Source organism: Elgaria multicarinata, chromosome 1 (genome assembly GCF_023053635.1).
Source record: "Elgaria multicarinata webbii isolate HBS135686 ecotype San Diego chromosome 1, rElgMul1.1.pri, whole genome shotgun sequence".
In the NCBI taxonomy this organism is placed as follows: Eukaryota; Metazoa; Chordata; class Lepidosauria; order Squamata; family Anguidae; genus Elgaria; species Elgaria multicarinata.
In genome coordinates this window covers 120,925,587-120,949,346 of record NC_086171.1, presented here as the reverse complement: position 1 = coordinate 120,949,346, position 23,760 = coordinate 120,925,587, and the positions used below count along the sequence as shown (strand labels likewise).

The following is a 23,760-nucleotide window of genomic DNA, read 5'->3' as shown; positions in this document are numbered from 1 at the left end:
GACATAGGCTTCTTTTACTCTTCTGTGGGATGCTTGAGGGACAATAATGGATGTGTTGGAAGTTTAGTCCACTTGATAATATATCTGAAAGAAAGGTTGCTACAGTGTATGAATGCTTGCTGACTTTAACTAAGACATGCTTGTGTAAATGAACCAGCCTTTCCAAAGGCTGGCTAGGACAAGTCGAGATGTGTGGCCCTACACATCTGGAGGAATCAGGTCAGGCAAGGCTGAAATAAAAGAACTGAAACATGTCATTTTTATCCTCCACCCCCACTGGCCAACCTAATTGATACTTAGAGGGCTACATCAAGACGATTTCTTAGAGATATTGCTTCCATTTAAGAAGAACAGCGTAAAATGTTTGTAGACCAACATGTGTACATTTCTTGCAGACAACATTCCTCATTATTTATTTATTTATTTATTATTTTATTACATTTATATACCGCCCCACAGCTGAAGCTCTCTGGGCGGTTTACAACAATTTTTCTATGTAGAAGTGATATGTTCGGGGGAAAAGGGACATGTGTGAAGTGAACCTTGGAGAATTGGATGCTCCTAGGCCTCATCTATGCCAAGCTGGATATTGCATTATGAAAGCGGTATATAAAAGGCAGGAGCCACACTACTGCTTTATAGTGGTATTGAAGTGCACTGACAACTGTTGGGGCCCATTGACACAGACCATAGACCGCTTTCATACTGCTATATCCTGCTTAGTGTGGCTCCTGCCTTTTATATACCACTTTCATAGTGCAATATCCTGCCGGGTGTAGATGAGGCCCTAGTAGGAGGAGAGGGAAAGAAATCATGGCTACCCATTCCATTCTGATTTGGGGGAAAAAACCTGTTGGCTGTGTAGCTTCCTGCCAGCACTGCTCAACCCCCTGCTCTTTTTCCTGCCTCCTAGAAGATGACGTCTTACTGTCCTTTATGGGGCAGGGGACTCCTCCATGCAAAGCCTATGCTGCTGCTAAGGTCTGTGTGCAGATAGCAGTGCAACAGAAACCGTGTGGGCGAAAGCAAAACACTTTTCAGCAAAGCAAAAGCAGCAGAGGCAGAGCTTCTGCCCTCAGTGGTTTGTTTCAGGGAACGAGTGAGCCCTTGCTCACTGCTACCGATGGGAAGTCTATTCGAGTGATGCTCCTGCTGAGATGGGGAGACTGACCTCTGCCCTTAGGTCTGATGGGAATGGCATGACCATAGGCCAAAGCTGGCCCGCCATGTTTCCAGGGTAGGGCCTACTCCTCACTGTTGTCAGTGCTTCCTCCCTCCCACTGGAAAATGAAAAGGTGTAACTAGTAACAACCCAAGAAACCAACATTTCTTTTCCGTCTGTGCTTTCTATTTTGTTGTCTTGTGCTGTTCTTCCTCACTGCTTCAGGCAACTTCAACCCCCAACCCTCTTCTCTGCCATTTTGCAAGTCTTTTCTCTTTCTCACATTTGTTGTGCTTACCCCACCTTCATTCCCCCCCCAATAAAGTTCATTTCTTTCCCTAGGTTATTTGCATTTTGCAAAGCTCCGATGGCTTAGAATATAAAGCTATCTTTCTGGAGAAGAGACCGAGTTACATCTGGACAGAAAGAAGGGGAAGGTAGAGCAGGAAGAGCCCAGAACCAGCAGTCACCTGGTGGTGGAAGTAGCTTGATGCATCATGTTTTGGCATTCACTTGCTTGTACCATGTACACCACCACCATCAACTCCAGCTAGACCAAGATGTCATAGTTAGGGGAGCAAGCTCTTGCCCTGTTTTGCTTGGGCCACAACTCATGAGCTCCTAAGCTCATGCAAGCTGTCGCTCTTCTGCTGCTGCACACTGCCAAACTGGATCCTTCTATATATACCATGTTTCCCCCCAGCTGGGAGCCTGCCAGCCATTCCCCCTAACCCAAGAAACCTATCACTGTTAGGCACAGTCCAGAGGTTGTGGGCCTACCCAGCAACACAAATAAGATTTTATCCTGCTCGTTGGTATCACATTTAAAAGGTTTCTAGCCTATATATGAAGTTTGCATGTCAGCAATCCTTGATGAGCCAGCTAGTGGAAATGTTTAAATATGTCAATGACCATACAGAGATGCTATATTCAGAAGGGCTTTTGGGTGGCACCGTGTGTATGTCCATCATTGTGGCTAAATTTGTTTTAAGACTAGTCCCTCAGGGCAAAATTTTAAAGAGACCACCCTTTTGGTTTTCATGGTGTTGTTGACAAGAACTCAGTTTGGGCACAGACAAATATGGTGGGCATTCAGGAAAGTAATTTTAGTACTCTGTTCTTAAAGGCAGCTCTGACAAGAGGGGGACGTCCAAGACCATAATCGTGCAAAGTGATCAATCAAACTACATAAACCTGGAAGTGAAGACCTTGATGACTGTAGATTTTTTATATCCACGCCATTCCAAAATGGACCCATAATCAGACCTGTGATTAAACTTCAATTATATTTTATAAAAAATAGTTGACTTTCACAGAAGTGAAGAGATACAATTGCACAATGGTGGACACAATGGTATAAATACAGATCATTGAGAAATTACTTGCGAGAGGTTTAAAAACAGACTGTACAGCACCGCATCTGAAATTGTGTAACAGCCAATGGAATTTAACGTTTTTCACCCCTAAAGAAATCAAACTCTTAAATATTTGACTTTGGAACAGTGTTTTTGAAATAAAAACAACAACACCCAAAGAATATTGATGCACATTCTGTTTCAGATTATTGTCCAAATGTATTTCGATGTTGAGCAGTCAGACATTTTTATTTTTTAAAAAATGATGTATGGTAGAAAAAGACATTCATGCAGTTAAGCCACCATTAGTCTCTGACTCTAATATAAGGCAGATCAATAATCTTTTTAAATTTGTTTAAAACAATGTCTTTAGCCACTGAAATCAACTTGAGTGCTATCCATGACAAAGTCATGGCAGGCCTTGTGTAGAGTTAAGAAAGATACCTGCAATTCCAACCAGGTCATGTTAAACAAAGGCTCTGCCATATTTGGAATACATTATACGGTAGAAAAAGCTTCCCCACCCCCCTTAATTCTTACTGGAAAAAAGAACTTAAAAGAAACCCGGCAGGATGCTTTTGAGTTCAGCACAAAATGACACTGCTTTTGGGTGGCCCAAATAATGTTGGACCAACGTTTATGTGTCATCTTCTGTCTTAATTATGTGGAAAAGAGTGACGTTGAACAGGACTTGGTGTCCATTATTCCAGGCATACAGAGCGCGATCTCTGGCATTGTAGTCAAGCATGGATATATGAAAGTACTGATTATGAAAGGGGATGTCTGTGTATTCATACGTGGAGGTTTTTGTGGAATATGAGTAGTAGACCTTGGCTCCGGTTAAGTGTGAATTGGTGACGTACAAGGTGCCACAGATCATGAAGGATTCCCCAGCACTTCTCTTTGGGTATCCAGTGCTCCAGCTTTTCATCACTTCTAATGTATCCGGATTCAGCTGACTGATGACGATGTTTCCCGCATTCTGATTGGTTGCGTATACGGCCCACAAGCCAATTTCGTCTGCCATCAGGTCGATATCTGAGAAGCCGCCCCAGGTGTATGGGTAGACATTGTGAAAGCCCGCATACTCCAGGCTACGCTGAGCAAGCACCCGTCCGGTATCAAAGCTGTACTTGATGATAATGTTGCTCTGGTATTTGTTGAAGTAGAGAGAACCATTGTAGACCACGTGGTTGGTGCCTGCCCATTTGAAAGGGAGGTTGTATGTCCTTGACTCAGCACCACTGACAAAGTCTGCTATGGATTTGTATTCACGGACAATTTTGTTGTTGGTGTAGCTGTCCATGTACCAAACCTAAAAGCAAAACAAAAGGAAAATCAAACGTGATCTGCTCACGCTCAAGGATGAATATGGAAAGTTGCTCAACCACACACAAGGCCTGCAATTCCATAGACCAGCCTTCCCCAACCTGGTGCCCTCCTGACATGCTAGATACAACTCCCATTATCCCTAGCAAGCATGACCTTTGATGGGATGATGGAAATTGTAGTTCATAGAATCATAGACTAGTAGAGTTGGAAGGGGCCTATAAGGCCATCCCCCTGATCAATGCAGGAATCCACCCTAAAGCATACCTGACAGATGGTTGTCCAGCTGCCTCTTGAAGGTCTCTAGTGTGGGAGAGCCCCCAACCTCCCTAGGTAACTGGTTCCATTGTCGTACTGCTCTAACAGGAAGTTTTTTCTGATGTCCAGCCAGAATCTGGCTTCCTGTAACTTGAGGTCATTATTCTGTGTCCTGCACTCTGGGATGATCGAGAAGAGATCCTGGCCTTCCTCTGTGTATTCAATACTTGAATACTTCCTCTTCAAGTATTTGAAGAGTGCTATCATGTCTCCCCTCAACCTTCTCTTCTTCAGGCTAAACATGCCCAGTTGTTTCAGTTTCTCTTCATAGGGCTTTGTTTCCAGACCCCTGATCTTCCTGGTTGCCCTCCTCTGAACCCACTCCAGCTTGTCTGCATCCTTCTTGAAGTGTGGTGCCCAGAACTGGACACAGTACTCAAGATGAAGCCTAACCAGGGCCAACTAGAGAGGAACCAGTACCGCACGCGATTTGGAAGCTATACTTCTATTAATGCAGCCCCAAATAACATTTGCTTTTTTTGCAGCCACATCACACTGTTGGCTCATATTTAGCTTGTGATCTACAACAATTCCAAGATCCTTCTTGTTTGTAGTATTGCTGAGCCAAGTATCCCCCATCTTGTAACGGTGCATCTGGTTTCTATTTCCTACATTTAGAACTTGGCATTTATCCCTATTAAATTTCATTCTGTTGTTTTCAGCCCAGCACTCCAGCCTATCAAGATCAGTGGGGAGGGCAACAGCTCTGTTTCAGAGTACAAGCTTTGCATGCAGAAGCCTGAAGACACCTCCAGTCAGAAGGATCTCAGGTAGTTGATACTCAGAAAGACCTTTGCTGAGGACTTGGGAAGTCACTGCCGGTCAATGTAAACAGTACTTCAAGATGGACTCATGTCCTGACTCAGTATAATGTAACATCCCAGGTCTGTATGTTTATGTATTTTAAACATTTTTTAAAAACTCGTTTTATTCTCTTTAGAATTTCAGTGTTCACTGACCAACCAGGAGAAATAACAGAAGCCACATACTCTGTTGTTTTTCTCTGATGCTAATGGATCTGTCATCCAAGCTCCGAAGCGGGTTCCAGATGTCTTGACTGTAATAGGCCCAGTGATTTTCATCAACTTGCCACATGCTGAAATGATAAGATAACGAAGTAATTTTGTGGAAATCCTCAACAAACCGTCTCAAATGCTGAATGCACTCTTCTCCCAGCTATAAGTGGGGGTACCGAATATAGGAGGGGGGAAAACCATTAAAAAAAGGGTGATGTAGTCCCTTTGCTTTTTGTCCCAGTCAAAAGAAAAGGGAGTTCACTAAGCTTCTTTAACCAGAAGTAAGTTTATCTGAACACTGTCACGACGCAAACAAAACGTGTCGTAAGAAATAGAGGCATCTCACCCTTTAATGCAGGGGTGCAGAGCCTCAGGCCTGGAGGACAAATCTTGCTCTGTGGGGTTCCTCAGATGACCACGCCCCCTTCATGTGACCCCACCCTGCTCTCCCAACCACCAATCATTGGATGGTTTCCTGGCTTTTGTATTGTCCCCTTCCCCCATCCCTGCCTGCCATTCTGAAGGGTTGAAACTCTTCTCTGAAGGCTTAGTGACTGACAGAGCTTTAAACTAAAAAAATGCTGGGCGTTTTTGGAAAGTTGGTTCCTCCCCATTTTGCCTTGAGAGCTCCTCTGAAATTAAATTCAGCCCTCAGGCCGAAAGAGGTGCAACACGTTTGCTTTAATGGTACATGTCTCCTAATAATAAAAAAGTAAACAATTCTTTGGGTTTGGATCCAGTTTTAGTCCTACTTACAGTAGACCCATTGAAATAAATGGGACTTAACGAACTTAAGTCCAATGGTTTTCAGTGGAGGCCTTGCTAGACCTACCCATGTAGGAGGAGGGGCCAGGCTGCGGTAGTAGTAGCACGGCCTGTAGGCCCCATCCACACGTAAGACACGACGGGGCTGAGGGAAGCCCCGTCGCGTCCTCCATTTTTTTCCTTAAAGGGCCATGTGCGCAGGAGCGCACCAACGGAACAGTAAGTGTTTTTTTTAAAAAAATAAAGGGTTCCCCGCTCCCCCCGCCCCTGATTTACCCCCCACAATGCCTGATGCCCCCCTGCCTGCTCGCTCGCCCGTTCTCCCCCCGCTCGCCATGCCCATCCCCGCTTGCCATGCCCATCCTCAGTCCCCGCTTGCCATGCCCTGTCCCCGTCCGCCATACCCGTCCCCGCTCACCATGTCCGTCGCCCATCCCCGCTTGCCATGCCCTGTCCCCATCTGCCATGCCCGTCCCCGTTCTTCTTCCCCCCGTCCGCCATGCCCGTCCCCATTCTTCTTCCCCCCCGTCCGCCATGCCCTGTCCCTGTCCGCCATGCCCTTCCCCGTTCTTCTTCCCTCCCCCATCTCTCCTGCCGGGTCCGCTCTTTCCCCATGTCCCCATCTCCCCCCCATGATTCCCCCCCCGGCCCGATGGGCACAGCACTCCTATGGAATGCTGTGCCCAGTGCGTGGCTTCTCCCAGCTACTCGCAAGTAAGTGAGCAGCCGGGAAAAGCCACGGAAGTCGCTAGACCTTCCGCAGCCCCGGCCTCAGCCCAGGGCTGTGGAAAAGCCGGGCCATAAGTGGATCCGCTTATCCCGGGTCAAGGGAGGACTTAGCCCGGCCTGACCCCGGGATCCCCTGTGTGTCATCTGGATGCATAGCAGGGAGCCCGGGCCTCACACCGGGCTAACTCCTCGTCTAGCAATGGCCTGGGTCTACCTTAAGAACAACTACGTCTGGATCCAACCCTTTGTTTTTTAAAGAGCATGTTGGGTGAGTGATTAGCTATTTTGCTGGGTAACGCTGTTGGTTCTTTGCTGTTCAAATTGGAAGTTTTTGAAACATTGCCTTATTTTATTGCTGTTTAATTATGCATTAGGGTTTTATCTCGCTGCTGGCTATACACCTTGAGGATCCTTATGGACCAAAAGGCAGGGTATAAATATCATAAATAAATAAAATTCAAATGAAAATTTATGTATTTGTATGTGATGCCTGAGTACAAAGGCTCCCTAACTGGGAAGCCTTTGCTGTACTCCTGCAGCTTGTCCTCTTCTATGCTACTCAGTTTGTACTGCAAAATATGTTTCTGGCCTCCAGAACCCTGGCTGAAGAATAGAACAGACCCTATCCTGAAATCAGAAAAGCCAGCCATGCCTGCTGTAGGCAATGAAAGGGATACTGAAGAAAGTATAACAGACATTTTCCATTTGCAGAATTCACATCTCAAGAAGAAGAGGAAGACAACGCTGCCTCAATAATTTGCATTGATTGTTATGTTCAGCTGCCAAATAAACTCCCAAATAACTTACGCTTCAAGGGTCTGTCTTTCGAGTTCTGTTTTCGAGTCATGGTATGACTCTTGCTAATCCCACTCGTGTCATGTCTGCAGAGACTTGGAAAGGCCTCGTCTGTTTGCAGGGATGGATTGGGAAGCCTTTTCCTGCCTGAGAGGGAACCAAGGAAGAATGCCCCTCTTTTGCTGCCGTTACAGGTCTTAACTTCCCCTAAAATGTTTGTCTCTGGTTCAGATTAAATGTGGCTGACTTCTAAGAATATGCAATTTGGAACAGGGACTAAATGTTAACCACACTTACTTGGTAGTGGAGGCTGGTGACTCTGATGCTAGTGAAGTGGTGAATCTGCTCCGGGTTTCAGTCAGAACTAGTCAGAACTCTAAAGGAGCTATCCAAGGGTGTTTGGTTCTTGTATAGCTCTTTTAGGGTTCTGACTGGAGTTAACTGAAACCAGGAGCGGATTCGCTCCCCACTCATGTAGGAGCCACCAGCCTCTACTACTACTTAGGAATGTCTGAGGAATTTTATCTTATATTATGATTTTATCCTGTACATGTTGACTTCATCCTGGACTAATGTCATTATCTACTGGCTTTCACACTTCTTGCATGCTCTGATGCCATTCTTGGCTCAAAATCATTTCAACATACATGTTAAGATGTGGATTTTGAGAGAAAATGTGTTTAAAAGTACGCATTTTTGAGAGAGAATACATTTAAAATATGTATTTAAGGGCATGCTCAAAAGGATATTTTCATGCAAGTTTCTTTTTTAATCGCAGGTGAATGTATATACAGAATGGAATGGAGTGATGGTATTTTAACACCTAAATTTAAACTTTGCTATTTTAATTCTGTATTTTAATCCTATATCAATTTTTGCTGTGTGGTTTTATCCTGGTTGTGTTTTTTATATTGTAGTTTGTATTTGGGTTTTTAGATTGTTGGATGTTTTATTATGTTCTTAATGGTTTTAATTTTTGTGAACCGCCCAGAGAGCTTCGGCTATTGGGCGGTATAAAAATGTAATAAATAAATAAATAAACCAAAAAAAAGTGAGATGGGCTGAAAATACACGGATTTCTCTTTCCCTAGAGTCAAAGGCTGCTCTATATTTTTGATAAAATGATAAATGCTACAGTGTATATTTTAAAAAGCATTTGTTGTAATTTCTTAAATTCTTTATACCTCTATAGACACATTGAAATCAATGAGATGTAAGTTAGTCATGACTAATGTATGTAACTAACCTGGGTCCAATTGATTTCAGTGGGTTTACCCTATGTCTGACTAAGTCTGGATCCAACCCTAGCAGTGCAGGACAAACAGGAAAAAAAACTAGTTGCCCTTTTTCTTTGTAAGATAAGGGGTTTTGGGCATGCACATCAGGTAGACAAGCCTATTCATCAGTTAATACATTCAATGCAGAATACAAATCAACTGGATATATAGGAATTTATATATCATCTGCCCCTTGCCTCCCAAAATAGCACCCCAAACACGACATTTTAAAATAATGCATTTATGGTTTTCTTTTGCAGGAAACTTTTTTTAACCCACCTTATTTTCATGAAAGACACTGGAATTCTATTGGGTAAAGTTTATGGGGTTGAATGGTTCATGGATGGTAAATAGAGAAATCTCAGCGAGACATGCAGATGAATATAGATGCCGATAAATGCAAGAATTGTGCCATTGTTTTAGAAATCTAGCAAATCAACTAAGTAGGTCAGGTTGAAGAAAAACAGGATAGCGTGTGTGATTTTGATTGCATTGGCCCAGTTATGACTTCATTTCTTAACCTTAAGTTACTGGTAATGAACGCACTGTATCAACTGAGTCTATTTCATTCAGTTATAATGGGACAAATGCTCTGATAAGCTGCCTTAAGGCATTCAATCCATTGCCAGGGAAAATGGATATAATGCAAATGCATATGAAATGAAATGAATAAACACTAAAGCCTGTGGACTACATAGGAGGTATCTACGTGCCACAGGACTTAAGTGTGCCTCCCCCTCCCTTCCTCAGAAACATCTAGCACTACAGAATCATGTGGTGGGATGTCATCGTATGGGAAGTTAATGAAGTTGAGCAGAGACAGGCAAAACTGTAGCACGGTCATGCATTTTGTGGTACTAGATGTGGGGAGGGTGGGAAGAGGAGAAGATTCTACTTTGGTGGCAACTACACAACCTCCATAATATTTAGTTCTAGCCAGATCCTGAGGAATTAAGAGAGCAAACTGAGTATGTTTAATGACCAACCCTAGCTGAAGACCCAGGAATGGGTGAGATAACTAGGGGCATGGCTAGACGGAGCGATATCCTGGGGATCGCCCTGGGATCATCCCTGTGCATCCATATACGCAACATTACATTTCCGGAAAACCCCAAACTGCCATTTTTAAACAAAATGGCGGCTTGCTAAGGGGATTGGCGGTCCCTTGGTGCTTGCTCGGCCAACCAGCCGCTTGCACGGTGCAGCAAGTGGGGACATGTGGTGGCAGTGGCTCGGTGAGAACCCAGCAAGAATGGACAGAGTTGAGTCCACCCATCTCTAAAGCCAGTCAATTAATTCTTCATCCAATCTAAAAAAATAATAATTCTTGAATTAATTTGCACCCTGCACCAGTTCATCTCAAACCAATGGGAAACTTTCCTCCCAAAGCTCTATTGCAACATTGGGAGAGATTTTTTTTTGGGGGGGGGGAGAGGGGGTGCTGCAGCCTGTGGGGAGGATCGAGTTCCCTCCCTAGCTGCAATCCCCCATACGAAATTGCCCCCTGCGTGGCAATTAAGCTAAGAACAAAAGCTTCCATTGGCACCAATGGACACTCAGGGCTGCAGCCCCATTGACCTCAGGCCTAACAATGCCCCTGCAGCCCAATAAACACACTCCTTGCATTTCGAATTTAGCAGACAAGTGCCACACTTTTGAAGCTGCCTTCTTGATGGGCCCTGCCAGGATGCTTCTTCTACAACGGAGTTTAGAAAAGCATTCTCCTATGTAGTAGGGGATAGGAGGCCTGTTCTTACTAAATGCTTTGGTTGACATCAACCGGGGTGGTGGTGGTGGTGGGGACCAGAAAAGAAAGTGAATGTGATTAATGAGCCTTCACAGCTATCCAGTTTCCAACAGCTGCACCCCGCTGCATTTGCATGCAGGAAAGGCCTCGGAACGACACGGTGGGCCCTGAAGCATGTCTTCGCGTGAGTGGCGAGCATGATGGATCAGGCTGTACAATTTTGAGCCACTTAAGCCCCCACAGGAAACTGCCGGAAGGGGAAATTACTCCGAGAATAACACACATCAACTGGCCCCGTAAGTACTGACCTTGGGAACAGAGCGAGCGAGATTCTGCACTGATGGATGGCTCAGGCAGCAACCGTAAGATCAGGGCAGGGAAGTACCAGAGGAAAGACAGACCTCCATCTGGTCATCACTGAAATCCTCCCCCAGGATTGACTTCTTCCTCAGAGGTTACACAACCAGTAATCCATGTCAATTATCTTCTTTCCCCATTATTGCTTTCATTGAATAGCCAATCAAAGTGACTTAGGAGTAGTGCTGTACCAAATGTTCTAAAAGGGGACTTCTCCATAGGGTTGGGGTGGGGCAAAGAAACCTGTGGGCTAACAAAATTCTCTATCATCTATCTATCTATCTATCTATCTATCTATCTATCTATCTATCTCATCTATCATCTATGTAAGCACTCTCCTACCCCTAAAATGTATAACAGTCAGTAGCAGAAGCTTTTCTTCCACTACCCCTTCCTTTAAACTGGTTTTGCCACTGCAGGAAAATGATGGCAGCGCCCCTACTCCAATTCATTTGTGCCACCATCAGGGACCATTTTGCTCTTTCTCATCATTGCTACCACTTGTATGCTTGCCAGTGAGCATCTCCTCCTCCTCGTTCTCACCACCACTGTTGTCTGGTCCAGAGCAAGAGCCAAGTGAATGAGCAGGTTGCCATGGTGAAGAGGAAGAGCTAGGCCAGAGGACTCTCTTCTTTGGGCCCCTGCTGGGGTTTGGCCCTTGGCAGGTGGCCTACCCTGCCTACCCTTGACACCAGCCCTAGTCCTGCCCTACAATATATTGGTGAAGGAGACTATATATTATGACGTAGAGTCCTTCCAGATGTACTGCTAGAAAAGACATGGCTGCCCCCATTGCACTACTGGAATGAACACTATGGGCGTTACTAGACGAGGCTCTAGCGCGCGTTACCTTCCGCAGTCACGTCGAGGCTTCCAGATGACGTTCACGAGGATCCGCCGTTATCCCGCGGTGAAGCCTCTTTCTCCCGACTTTAAAAAAGTGAGTTTTAGGGCGCCTTTTCCTGCTGTCCCGCGGTAATTCGGAGTACGTGTGGGAGGATGTGAGGTCACTGCGGTCGGCACTGGTCAGGAAAAGGCGTGCTAAGGGGGAGTGGCCAGCGGCTTCGGTCAAGCCGCCTCCGCCATTTGCGCGCAGTCCGCCAGCTGGGGCAGCGCGGCGGAGCGGCTTTTTTTTTTTATTTCCCCAGTGACAGTTTGCGCAGGACCGGAGGACCGGAAAAGTGGCTGGTGACTCCTTGCGGTGGGCAGCTACCGTGGCCGCATAATGGCGGTGCTGTACGCTGCCTGTTAGTGTGGGTACCAGGCTGGCAGAGGGCAGAGCTGTTTGTGGGCTGCTGCCATGGCTACGGCCAGATGTGGGTTGGCTCCTTGGGATGGGGCAGAGGGCACAGAGGCGATCATCGCCGCCGACACCTCAGAGGCATGATGGGAGATGTAGGCACAGAGTGGCCATGCAGACGATTGACCTCGGGTCATATGACACCCGCCACGACCCCCATCAGGAAGTGAGCGCATCAATGTTGACCCTCAACAGCACCAGCAGCACTTCAGCTGGCACTGGCACTGCCGCCGCTGCCGCCGCCAGGGCCGGCGGCGGCATCGCTGACGGCTGCGCAAGTTTGCGGTCTTTCGGACGTGCGCAAACCGTGCAGCGAGCGAAAAAAAAAGCCGCGGCAATCAGGCCGGTGTGGCTGCGCAACCGTTCTCGCGGCGGCAGCAGCACAACCGGCGCAAACTTCCGCCACAAATCGAAGGCAGGTGTGGAGCATGAGGCGTCACGGCTGAACGGGAAAAGCCGCTTTCACCGCTCCTCAACGACGGAACACCCGGTAGGTCTAGCAACGCCCTATGTTATGATGGAGCATCCTTCAGCTGAGGCACCATGAGGCAGGATGGCTCCAGACTGGAAGAGGAGCAGTGTCGTCACTGCTTGCCTTTAAGGAAGGGGGAAGAAAAGAAGAAAACTCTCTGCTACTCACTACGGCAAATGCAAGTCCTCTGCCCACAAAAAGAATTTCGACTGCCTAACACAGAAAATTCAGGAAGTACCGCTGGAGCCCCTGTTGGCTGCTGCCCTGCTGTGGCAATGCTGCAGCAGTCAGAGACCATGTGGCAAGGTAGAAGGGCAGCTGCTGTGGCGGCCTGGCAATGATGGGACGGCAAAGGGTGGCTGCAGTGGCCTGGTGGTAATGCAGGGAGGGAAGGCTGGCCTCTTTTACAAAGGACAGTCCCCCATTTGAAGGCCTAGTTTGAAGGTGTCCTCTATTCGAAGGGCTGTCCCGTCCAAGTCTGTTTAAAGATAAAGAACCACCAGAAGGAAGAGCTAAAGGGCCTTGAAGTGGCCCACCTGGGCAGCAGACTGAGCAAGGCACACAGGTCACCTGGTCAGTCTTCCGCACTATGGTAAGAGCTACCGTATTTCTATTTAAATTATAATAATTAATGCCTAAATGTGCATATATACACACAAATTAGCTCATGGAAATGTTATGCAAAATGGTGTCCTCTTTTTTTGGGTGATTCACAAGTGGCAAAGCTAGGGGAGAATGAGGACTGGCCCAGTGGTGATTCAAGCCAATCCACTGCCTCAGGCAAGCGTCCCACCCTGCCTTTGGGGAGCGCTGGCCCTGTTTCCTCTGTTGGTTGGCACATATTGTAGCTATTTTTATCTGTAGAATAACTGTTAATATTTGCAATTTTTTTTTTGCTTTTAGCATAATAGAAGAAAGGAAGGAAGAAAAGAAGCCAGTGGAACATGTTAGTTGTCAGTGACTACATTAAGTGCCATCGCTTGCAATGGAAATTGCTCACCACTGGTGTTAGCTGAATTGGAACCAACGTTCTATCTTTTATTAACCTGTCAGTTTACATTAGTTTTGAGCTGATTTTTTAAAATGAGGCATAGTAGTTAACGAAACAAGCCAGATAGTGGAAGTGACTTCACGTTTCCCTCTGTGGAAACAGCAAAACTACTCAGTCCTGAAATTGTTCTGCATGTGGATAGTACTCCCTGAGAGGTAATGGTCAAGTGTGAGGTGTGAAATCCCTGGTGCCTGAATATTTATCTCAGCCATGAATTCATTAGGTGGCATTTCACAGGGCTGGTGTCAATACCTGGCATTCTTGGGCAGCTGACAGGGTACCAGCATTCTGCCAGGGTCATCTACTAATTCCTGCCCTGAGGGGCCTCTTAATCCTCCCCCCCCCCCAGTTTGATGCTCTGAGTAGCACCAGGGTCCTAGACTGTGCTACATTTTTCATTTCCCACAATGCTCCTGGTCTAGCATTGCTCTAGAGTATTGTGGGGAATTTAAATGACGGCCAGACCCAGCAACCCAGTGCTGCTTGTGGTGCTGCCATCAGAGCCAGGTAAACCTGCCAGGGTCCCATGATAGTGGAAAGGACCCACCAGCGGACACATCACCCAGGTGCTTTTCAAATCTCGAGCTGGCCCTGTGGAAAGTTGCTGTTTCCTCAGGCCTCCTCTGCAGTGTACTGTATGAACAACGTAGCCTGCCTTATTGGAAGATTACTGGTTGCCTTTGAGGAGATATCTGACAGCTAAGTAGGATGAAGAAAACCATGTCTCAGTTCCCCTGGGTAACAAATAGAAAGAGAAGGCTTTAAAGGCAGTAGAAGGCTGCCATCTTGGCAGGGGTGATGGCAACAGAGGAGATGAAGGGATCCTCCCCTTGCCACCCCCCTGTCACCCCTGAAATGAACTGCAAACCTGAGTAACTGTGAATGCATTAGGGCATCCATGGCTTTTCTTCTGGTGCTTGCTGAAAACACCTCTTTGAATGGTACTAATAAGCGCCTCTTAACAACGTTTCAATAGCGAAGGATTGTCAGTAAGACAAATGTCTCCTCTACCTGCGTCTATTAGGGCTATAATGCAGGACGTGCAGCTACGGCTTGAAAAAGATCAGTGTGGGCCATAAAAGCCATCTGCCTGGATACATTTTCCACAACAGTGGCGATGGCAGGCGTTCACCGGAGCCAGGGCTGAGCTTCGCAATGCGTTTAAATGCCAGCTCAGGCTTAAGAGCACGCAGGGTAGGAATGTGCTGGCATTTCATTCCCCTACTAAAGCAGGGAAGTTCCTGTGAGCATCTTCGCCAGACCCTGCTAGAATATAGAATAGAAACTACTTTTTCTACATGGTGCTCCGATCCCTGGGGGACCTAACTAGGTTTGTGCAGCTCCCTCATTTTCACAGCAGGAGGAACAGAAGCACAAGGTTTAACACTGAAATTTACTGAAGGCTCAGGCAGTGCTGTCAGGCCCAGCATCTGCTCAATGTTTTCATCCCCGACAGCATATATCTCAGCCTTCCCCAACCTGGTGCCCTCCAGTTGTGTTGCACTGCAATTCCCATAATTCCCAGCCAGTATGGCCAATGGTCCAACACATCTGGCGGGCACCAGGTTGGGGAAGGCTGATGTACATGATAGCTATTCTAGATACCAGAGTGATTGCCTCATAGTTGCAGTTCTTATGTGTGAACATGCATTAGCACGCATACAGCTTCTTTTGTCAATTCTGCATAATCTATTACCTATTTATCCCATTTGTAATCAGGATGTTGAGAGATATTTTTTTTTTGTCTCTGCCTTCATGTCGCTTTCGTCAATGCAATGGCATGCGAGTAAGTATTTGTAGTGACAAGAGAAACCAAAAAAAAGGATTTCACTCAGAGAATTCCTTTCCTGTACTTCTGCCCTTCATCTCTGTGCTATTGATAGTATCAAACGGAGGTGCTAGGGGATTAATTATTTAAAAAGATAGCTGAATTTAGATGTCATATTTAATGTCTGATTCAGTATATTGCCTCCAGGAAACCTGACATGTATGATATTGGGAAATTCTCTTTGTCTATATAAAAATGTTCGTTTAGCAGCCCAGTTTGCTGGAATAGCACTTGGTAAGAGAGTGACAATCTATAAGTCTGGGTGTGGATAATTTTTGTATTTCCTGTTTTTGATTGAATGGTTTGCTTATGATTTAATTGAGTTCTGTTTAAAGATGCTTGGGGCTTTGCTAGACCTGCTGGCTTATCCCGGCAGGGAGGTGGGGCCAAGGCGGGCTAACATTAGCGCGCGCCACCCAGGGTTCCACACGCCGGACGCACAGGGACGACGCAAGCCCTGCAGCGTCCGCCATTTTTTTTTTAGTTTAAAGGGGCTGCGTGCGGCCCGAAGACTCCGGAGAAGGTAAGGGTTTTTTTTAAAATGGGGGGGGGAAGGATGGCAAGGGGGGATGGCAAGGGGGGAGGGCGGGTGAGAGAGCGCCGCGCGCCGCCGCCTGAGCAAGCAGGCGAGCGGCGCTTGCCCAGGCAAGGCCTGGCATGGGGTGGCATTGCCCGGGCAAGCGCCGCTCGCCTGCTTGCTCGGGCGGCGGCGCGCGGCGCTCTCTCACCTGCCCTCCCCCCTTGCCATCCCCCCTTGCCATCCTTCCCCCTGCCCCTCTCTCCCCCCCCCCGGGCTGATGGGCACAGCGCTCGTATGAGTGCTGTGCCAGGTCCGCAGCTTTTCGTGGCTACTCGCGAGTAAGCCGCGGACCTTCCCAGACGGTGCGCCATAAGCGACTTTGCTTATGGCGCGTTGGAGGAGGCCTCAGTGCGGCCTGGGCCCGGATTCCCCTGTGCGTCATCTGGACGCACAGCAGGGAAACCGGGTCTCAAGGCGCGCTAAGGCCTCGTCTAGCAAGGCCCTTGGTTGACAGGAATAAGGGATGAAAGTTTGTGATCTTCTTCTTCTTCATCTTCATCATCATCAATTGCTTTGGAAGCAAATTATTATTCACTTGTATTTTTGTGAATTTAGTACACATATCACCCACCCCTGTTAATTATTTTACTAGGTACTTTGAACTGTTAAAAACTGCACTCCCTTTTATCTTGGATGTGTTCTATCCATACGCGACATGTGTTCAAAAGTGGGAGAGCCTACATTGATGTGAGAGAGCCCTTCTTTGGAAATAATGAGTACCCCTTTAAATACTAGATGACTGAGAATGAAGATAGCTCAGACTGCAGTCCTATAAACATGCGTGCTTCGAAGTAAGGTCCACGAGAATCAGTAAGAGTTATTTTAGCATAAAGGAGTTTAGAGCCATAATTTACAGCCCACGGATTTGAAGCAATCCTTTTGATTTTTATAGAGCTACTCTGGTATATAGGCGCTGTGGATTGCAAATATCTTGAGTGCGTTTTAGAGTAGAAAGGCAACATGTAGGTTTCTCAAATGTTTACAAATGAAGGAAACACATTGAAGGACTGGGTCACAAACAGCTAATACAGAAATAATTAGAATTACGCTGATTTACAGATGTTTCCGGCATTATAAGATTTGCTGACAAGTGCAGTCACAGAGTCCTTATACTTGAGCGTACACCTTGTATTCACCCCACAACTGCTGATGAAAACAGAAATGGAAAAACATTAACTAAGGGCGCAGCGTAGTTGGCTGGGGAATGCTGGGAGTTACAGGACTTTTTCTGTCTGAACAGGCATAGGATTGCACCCGAAATAATGTTATGTTTATCTCTATTTTCTCAGAAAGCAATCCTACCTACAGTGAAGTGAGGGTGGGTTGAGGGAGATACACTGGCAGAGCATCCGCCAGATCCACTGCCCTGTTGTTTTGCAGTGGCCAGGCCACGAGGTGCGGTTGTAGCTGGCCAGGGTGGAAATTGCAGGGGCAGTTATTTCGTTTATCCTCCCATTGACTACAGCACCCCAAGCTGGCATAGCATCTCATCGATTCCATGGTTGTGTTGAGGGAGCAGTGGATGTAGTCCATCCCCCGCAAAACTAGGGTGACCGTATGGAAAAGAGGACCGGGCTCCTGTATCTTTAACAGTTGTATAGAAAAGGGAATTTCAGCAGGTGTCACTTGTATGCCTGCAGCACTTGGTGAAATTCCCCCTTCATCACAATACTAAAGTTGCAGGAGCCCTGCCATCTTTCACTCTAGTATATTTCACTCTGTCACTCTAGTATAGCTCCTGCAGCTTTAACTGTTGTGATGAAGAGGGAATTTCATTAGGTGAAATGCAAACGATATGATGGTTTTATGATGGTTTTAATTTTTGTGAACCGCCCAGAGAGCTTCGGCTATTGGGCGGTATAAAAATGTAATAAATAAATAAATAAATAAATAAACGATACCTGCTGAAATTTCCTTTTCTATACAACTATTAAAGATCAGGATCCCTGTCCTCCTTTCCATATGGTCACCCTACCCAAAACACCTGGAATATTCCATCAGTGTACTAGGGGTTTAAGTAACATCCCACGAGCAGACCTCCATCATTGTTGATGGAACAGCATACATACTGCTTCCAGGGCCCTCCAGCCAGCCTCTCAGACTGAGCCCTCGAATAATTGTTTAAATATATAATTCCTTTGACCTCCATGCTGCACTGAATGCACTATTTAATGTTTCACTATATCACATACATACATACATACATATGAACTGGAAGATGCAAGGCACTTACACATTTAAAGTGATATGATACCTACTATGTGGAGAGTTAGTCTTTGAAATTATGATCCTCTACCCAGCAGACATAACCACTGTCACCATTTACAGCACAGGTTGGTAAGCTGGTGGCCTCCAGATGTGAGACTACAAACTCCATCATCCCTGACAATTGCCCATGCTTACTGGGGCTAATGGGAGTTAGAGTCCAACAACAAAGGAAGGCCACCAGTTCCCCACTTCTGGTCTAAAGCCTATAGTGTACATTATTAAGCTGAAAGAGGAGAATCAAAACTCTCAGATTTTCCAAGGGGCTACTGAGTCCAAATTCACTTCAGCGTCTGAGGCCTTAGCTAGACCTAAGGTTTATCCCGGGATCATCCCGGGGTTGTCCCTGCCTGCTCCCGGGATGTCCTGTGTGTCATTTACATGAACAGGGATGACCCCGGGACGATCACGGGATAAACCTTAGGTCTAGCTAAGGCCTGATTCAGTACATTTTTAAATATCAGATTTTTATTTTATTGTACCTGGTACATTTATATCCTGCCTTTCTTCCAACATGTTTCTCCAGGTGGCAAATTTATACATGGCCAAAATGGCCTAGATGCTGCCATAATATCCCTCCCTTCTGGTTTGGCTTCATGTTGCCTAAATAACACATGGAAGGTTAGATCCCTTCCCACCAAACCTCTAACATTGATATTTCGATGATAATGTGATTCAGGGAAAACCCATGTGATTTGACTTTCTGTATGCCACAGAGGCATCATGGAACTAGACCGGAGATGGAGGTGGGAACACTGTTTTGTTGGCTACCAATATGAATATATCCCCAGCCTGCTGTGTAGGCAACAACCCCAGTCCTTCAGGACAAAGTCTGTGGGCATAAGGAGAGCCATTAGGAGGACAATACACTTGAGGCTGTTCCTTTTTTTATCATCTGCACCTAGGAAAACCTGGAGTGGTAAATTCCAGATGGTTGGAAACGCCATCAAACTTGTATGCAAGAAAATAAATGTGGCATGAAACTGTGAACTTACTCAGTTTTTTCATGCAGTCTCGTAGCCTGGTTTCCAAGCTGAGCACGCGCTGGTGTAGTTCCTCATAATCGTAGGCACCAATTTCCTCTTGGATCCCAGTGAGGACTGAAGACAGATTTCTAATTTCCTCTTTGAACTGGGTGATTAACTTGGCATCAGTTTTGTACTGTTCCAGAACTGGAATGAGTGGCAGGAGCTCATCCATCTTTTCCTTCAATTCCTATGGAAAAAAAAGCAGCGAATGTGCATTAGGGAAGCATAAAAATCTTTTGCCCTCTAAATTCTCTAATAAGATCCTTTTAGACTTATTATAAAATCTACTCCTAAAATCCTCATTGATCTTGGTATCAAAACTATGATTAATGTCCCAAGAGAGATTTGAGAAGCTGAAGATGAATGGCTTGAAGCTTTGGATAAAGCATATGCAGTGCTGAGTTTTGATTGTTCCTAAAAATAAATCATTTTCTTTTAAACCAAACCTTTCTCAGTACTAGAATAAAATAACCAGTTGTTTTTTTTAAAAAAAGAAGTTCTGATCAGAAACAGACCATTTAGTCCACACAATGGCTGAACACTAATAATAATAATAATAATAATAATAATAATAATAATAATAATTTATTTCTTACCCGCCTTTCCCTTTGGATCGAGGCAGGGAACAACATTAGTACAAGAATCAACACATCTTTAAAATTCTTTATTTTACATTGATCTGGGTAGGCCTACTGGAAAAGGCTAGTCTTCAAATCTGTCTTAAAATCACAGAGAGAGTTAATTTTACATATCTCCTCCAGCAGGCTGTTCCACAATCTGGGGGAAATCTATACATTCAAGTTATGTTGTTGTTGTTGTTGTTGTTGTTGTTGTTGTTGTTACTGTTACAGAATCACCTTTCCAAAAAGACTACCCCTTTCCATTCCACAAATGGGGTTGGATCCAGACTGAGTCATAACTAGACCCATAGAAATCAGTGGGACTAAAACTAGTCATGACCAACCAAGTTCCATTGATTTTACTGTAGGTATGACTAATCTGGATTAAACCCATGCTCAAAGGTTTGGTGAGGAGGAAGGAGATCCTTGTCCGCATGAGACTCTCTAGAACTAGGCCAGTGATTTTATAATTTTTGCCTTAAGTTTAACTTTACCCTTAACAGGTTGTATCTATCATTCTACCAAAAGACAACTAATATTAGGAGGGTACTAGTACCTCTGAAATTGCTCATAAGGCTTTTCCCCTGAGGATTTAGTTTGTTGGGTACAGTCCTCCTCCACCTGGAAAGTGATTCTATAACAATTCTCCTAGTGCTTGAAGCTACTTTTCCTGTGTTTCTGAACCTTCCATTTAATGAGTTTCATCTATCATGTGGTGAGTCAGTCTTCTGTTTTTGAAGGTTGAAATATTTTCTGTTTCTGCATAATCTGAGGACTTTGTCATCCTCAATTTCCATCCTCCAAGCTGAAATCCTGAAGAAGTGTGTTATGAACCTCCACCTACTTCCCATGCCTTAGGAACGGCAAGTGAGGTTTCTTCTCAGGGTAGCACATTTTGTGGATGCAAGATTAGAATCCATTAGGTCAGGGGTGGGCAATTTATGGCCCTCCAGATGCTTGGCTTACAACTCCCATCAGCCTAACCAGCATAGAGGGAAGATGGGAATTATAGGTCAAAATATCTGGAGGGCCACAAGTTGCCCAACCTGTATTGGAAGAAAGGCCTTTTCAGTAGCTGCTCCAGTATTGTAAAATGCCATAAAAGGTATGTTTAGAACTGTCAACATCCTTCTCAAAACTCTATCAGCAGTAGCATTTTTAATTGCATTTAGTTTTAAGCATGTGGGTAGTATTTCATATTGGGGTATTTGAGACCCACAAGAAGAGCGAAGAGTACAGGAAGAAAGCATTGTAATACAGTTGCCAATAAAGTTTGCTGAAAGTGAAGTTTTGCGGAGAAGTGGAAGATTCACAGTGAAACATCTCAAGAATTTCAAAAGAAGCAAAACAAGAAAAAAAAAAGGAATCTGTATATCACTAGCAACATTTCTCAGCCCACCCATCCCTAACTTATCCCATCCCTGACATCAAATTGTGTTACAGCTAAAGGTTGACGGAAGTGCTTAGGTTCTGGCTGAGGAGAAAGAGTGGAGGACTTCTAAGAGAACCTAAAAATAAGAATTTCAATAAGTCTAGCATCTCTGTGAGTGGTTGAGCAGCAGCACAGAGCTCCTCATATCTCTAGTACATTAAGAAAAGATCTTGGCGTTCAAGTACTCAGAGAGAAAATGGAATGGGCAGCTCTTCTGGGTAGGAGGGAAATGCAGAGGGATAAAAAGAACACCAAAATCCATGCATTGCTTATGGACTGATGACAGGGCCAGCCCAGGCATTAGGCAAAGTGAGGCAGCAGATGCTAGAAAGCGTGTGGGGAAAAAGAGAGGTGTGTGTCTGCATCCTGCCCTGCATCCCCCAAACTGAGATGAACAACTTTGAGGGTGTGTCCATCCAAGGGCAATTCCCCACCCTACTCCCAAGCATCTAAATGGCAGATGGATTTCATTGTAAGCAAGGGTAAAATGATGTACATTGGGACAAAAAAACCCAACTTCAAGTATAGCCTGATGGGATCTGAGCTAGCAGTGACTGACCAAGAAACAAATCTTGGGGTTGTGGTGGACAGTTTGATGAAAATGTCAACAGAGGCCTTAGCTAGACCTAAGGTTTATCCCGGTATCATCCTGGGGTCATCCCTGTTCATGTAAATGACACACAGGGGATCCCGGGAGCTGGCAGAGACGACCCCGGGATGACCCCAGGAAAAACCTTAGGTCTAGCTAAGGCCCCAGTGTGCAGCTGCTATATATATATATATATATATATATATATATATATATATATAAGGCAAACTCCATGTTAGGCATAATTAGAAAAGGAATTGAGTATAAAACTGCCAATACCATACTGTCTTGGAATTGTTTAGCTTGGAAAAAGGAGGCTAAGGGGAAGTCATGGTAGAGGTGTACAAAATGTGTGGAGAATGTGGATAGTGAAATGTTTTTCTCTCTCTCTCATAATACTAGAACCCGGGGTCATCCCATGAAGCTGATTGGGAATCCTAGGAGTTGTAGGCCTTCTTTCTATCTAAACATGCATAGGATTGCACTAAATGGGTTAATTCAGAGAATTGAAGCTGATTTCCTTCTAGTGGCCTTAGCTAGACCTAAGGTTTATCCTGGGATTGTCCCGGGGTCATCCCTGTTCATGTAAATGACACACAGGATATCCTGGGCGCAGGCAGAGATGACCCCGGGATAAACCTTAGGTCTAGCTAAGGCCACTGATTACAGCAGGAGTAAATAAAGGGCCCTGTCTGTATGGATTAGTCATAAGGTGATGATGGCATTTGTCATGTACTCCTTTGTAGCCAAGGTTCACTACATCTTACAATACATAGCTTCAATCGTTCTAACTGTGAAGCTTCACCTTGGATGATTAGAGTATCCCCATGATGTTAAGAGAAAGGAGCAGATATTGCAAAATCAGATTTATGCTCACTGAAGAGGTTTATCCTTGGAGGGGTTTTGTTAACACTCCACCATATTGTGTAATGATAGTCGTGACAATGTTTTAATAAAAGGCGCATTTAAATTAATTATATTTACTACTTTACCATAATGAAATTTGAATATTTTAAAAAATTCAGCAGGGAAATATTAACTCCAGGGGTGGTGGGAGGAGGGAAATCCATAGGCAATGTTGAAATGCATGTATTACACATGCCTAATTTAAACAGATGGAAATTGCATTGTTAAATTACATGCGGAAATGTTATTACCATAAACGCATTAGAGTAACCTGAGTTCCCTTTGTAGCTCTCGTATGTAATTTTATACTCATGAGAAAAAAATCCATTTACTGTAGATGCCCAGAAATCTTGGAACAAGAGCAGTTTGGAAAGGATGAGCTGAGGGAAAATTTTATTAGAAACAACACTATAAACTCACACAGACCTTTGCAAATAGACATTAAATCTGCTTTCTGTTCCAGAGATCTTAATTTATGGATGCAAGGGCCATGACGACATAAGCCAATGAGATTCCTTTCAGTGTTGGTTTCAATATACTTGCATGACTTTTGTACAGACAAAAGGAAAAAAATACAGATTTGTATCTAAGTTCTTTGATACCATTTTCTGAAGCAAAGTTATGGCATTCCCATACTTTGTTTTTCCCACAACATGAAAAATATGGACAATATGTATACATGAACACCAATCTTTAATCACCCACGTACATGTGGCTACTATCAACCATGCAATCAAGGAGAAGATGAAGTTGAAACTTTTGAAAAGCAAATTGTCGTTGTTTCAAGGAAGTGTGATGTAGTATTAATGGGGGATTTCAATTACACCAATATCTCTTGG

General features: G+C 44.9%; 1 protein-coding gene across 2 annotated transcripts in view; it reads right to left on the bottom strand.

The window, feature by feature from the left end:
• Positions 1-2,445: 2,445 nt before the first annotated feature.
• Positions 2,446-23,760, bottom strand: part of OLFM3 (olfactomedin 3) — a 202,830-nt gene continuing 181,515 nt past the window's right edge. For both annotated transcript variants that reach the window (XM_063135636.1, XM_063135626.1), the window contains exons 4-6: positions 19,342-19,561; positions 5,154-5,260; positions 2,446-3,832 (exon numbers count right to left, since the gene is read on the bottom strand). In XM_063135636.1, the coding sequence (XP_062991706.1) occupies positions 3,155-3,832; positions 5,154-5,260; positions 19,342-19,561 (1,005 nt within the window). In that variant the 3' untranslated portion in view covers positions 2,446-3,154. The remainder of the gene's footprint in view (positions 3,833-5,153; positions 5,261-19,341; positions 19,562-23,760) is intronic.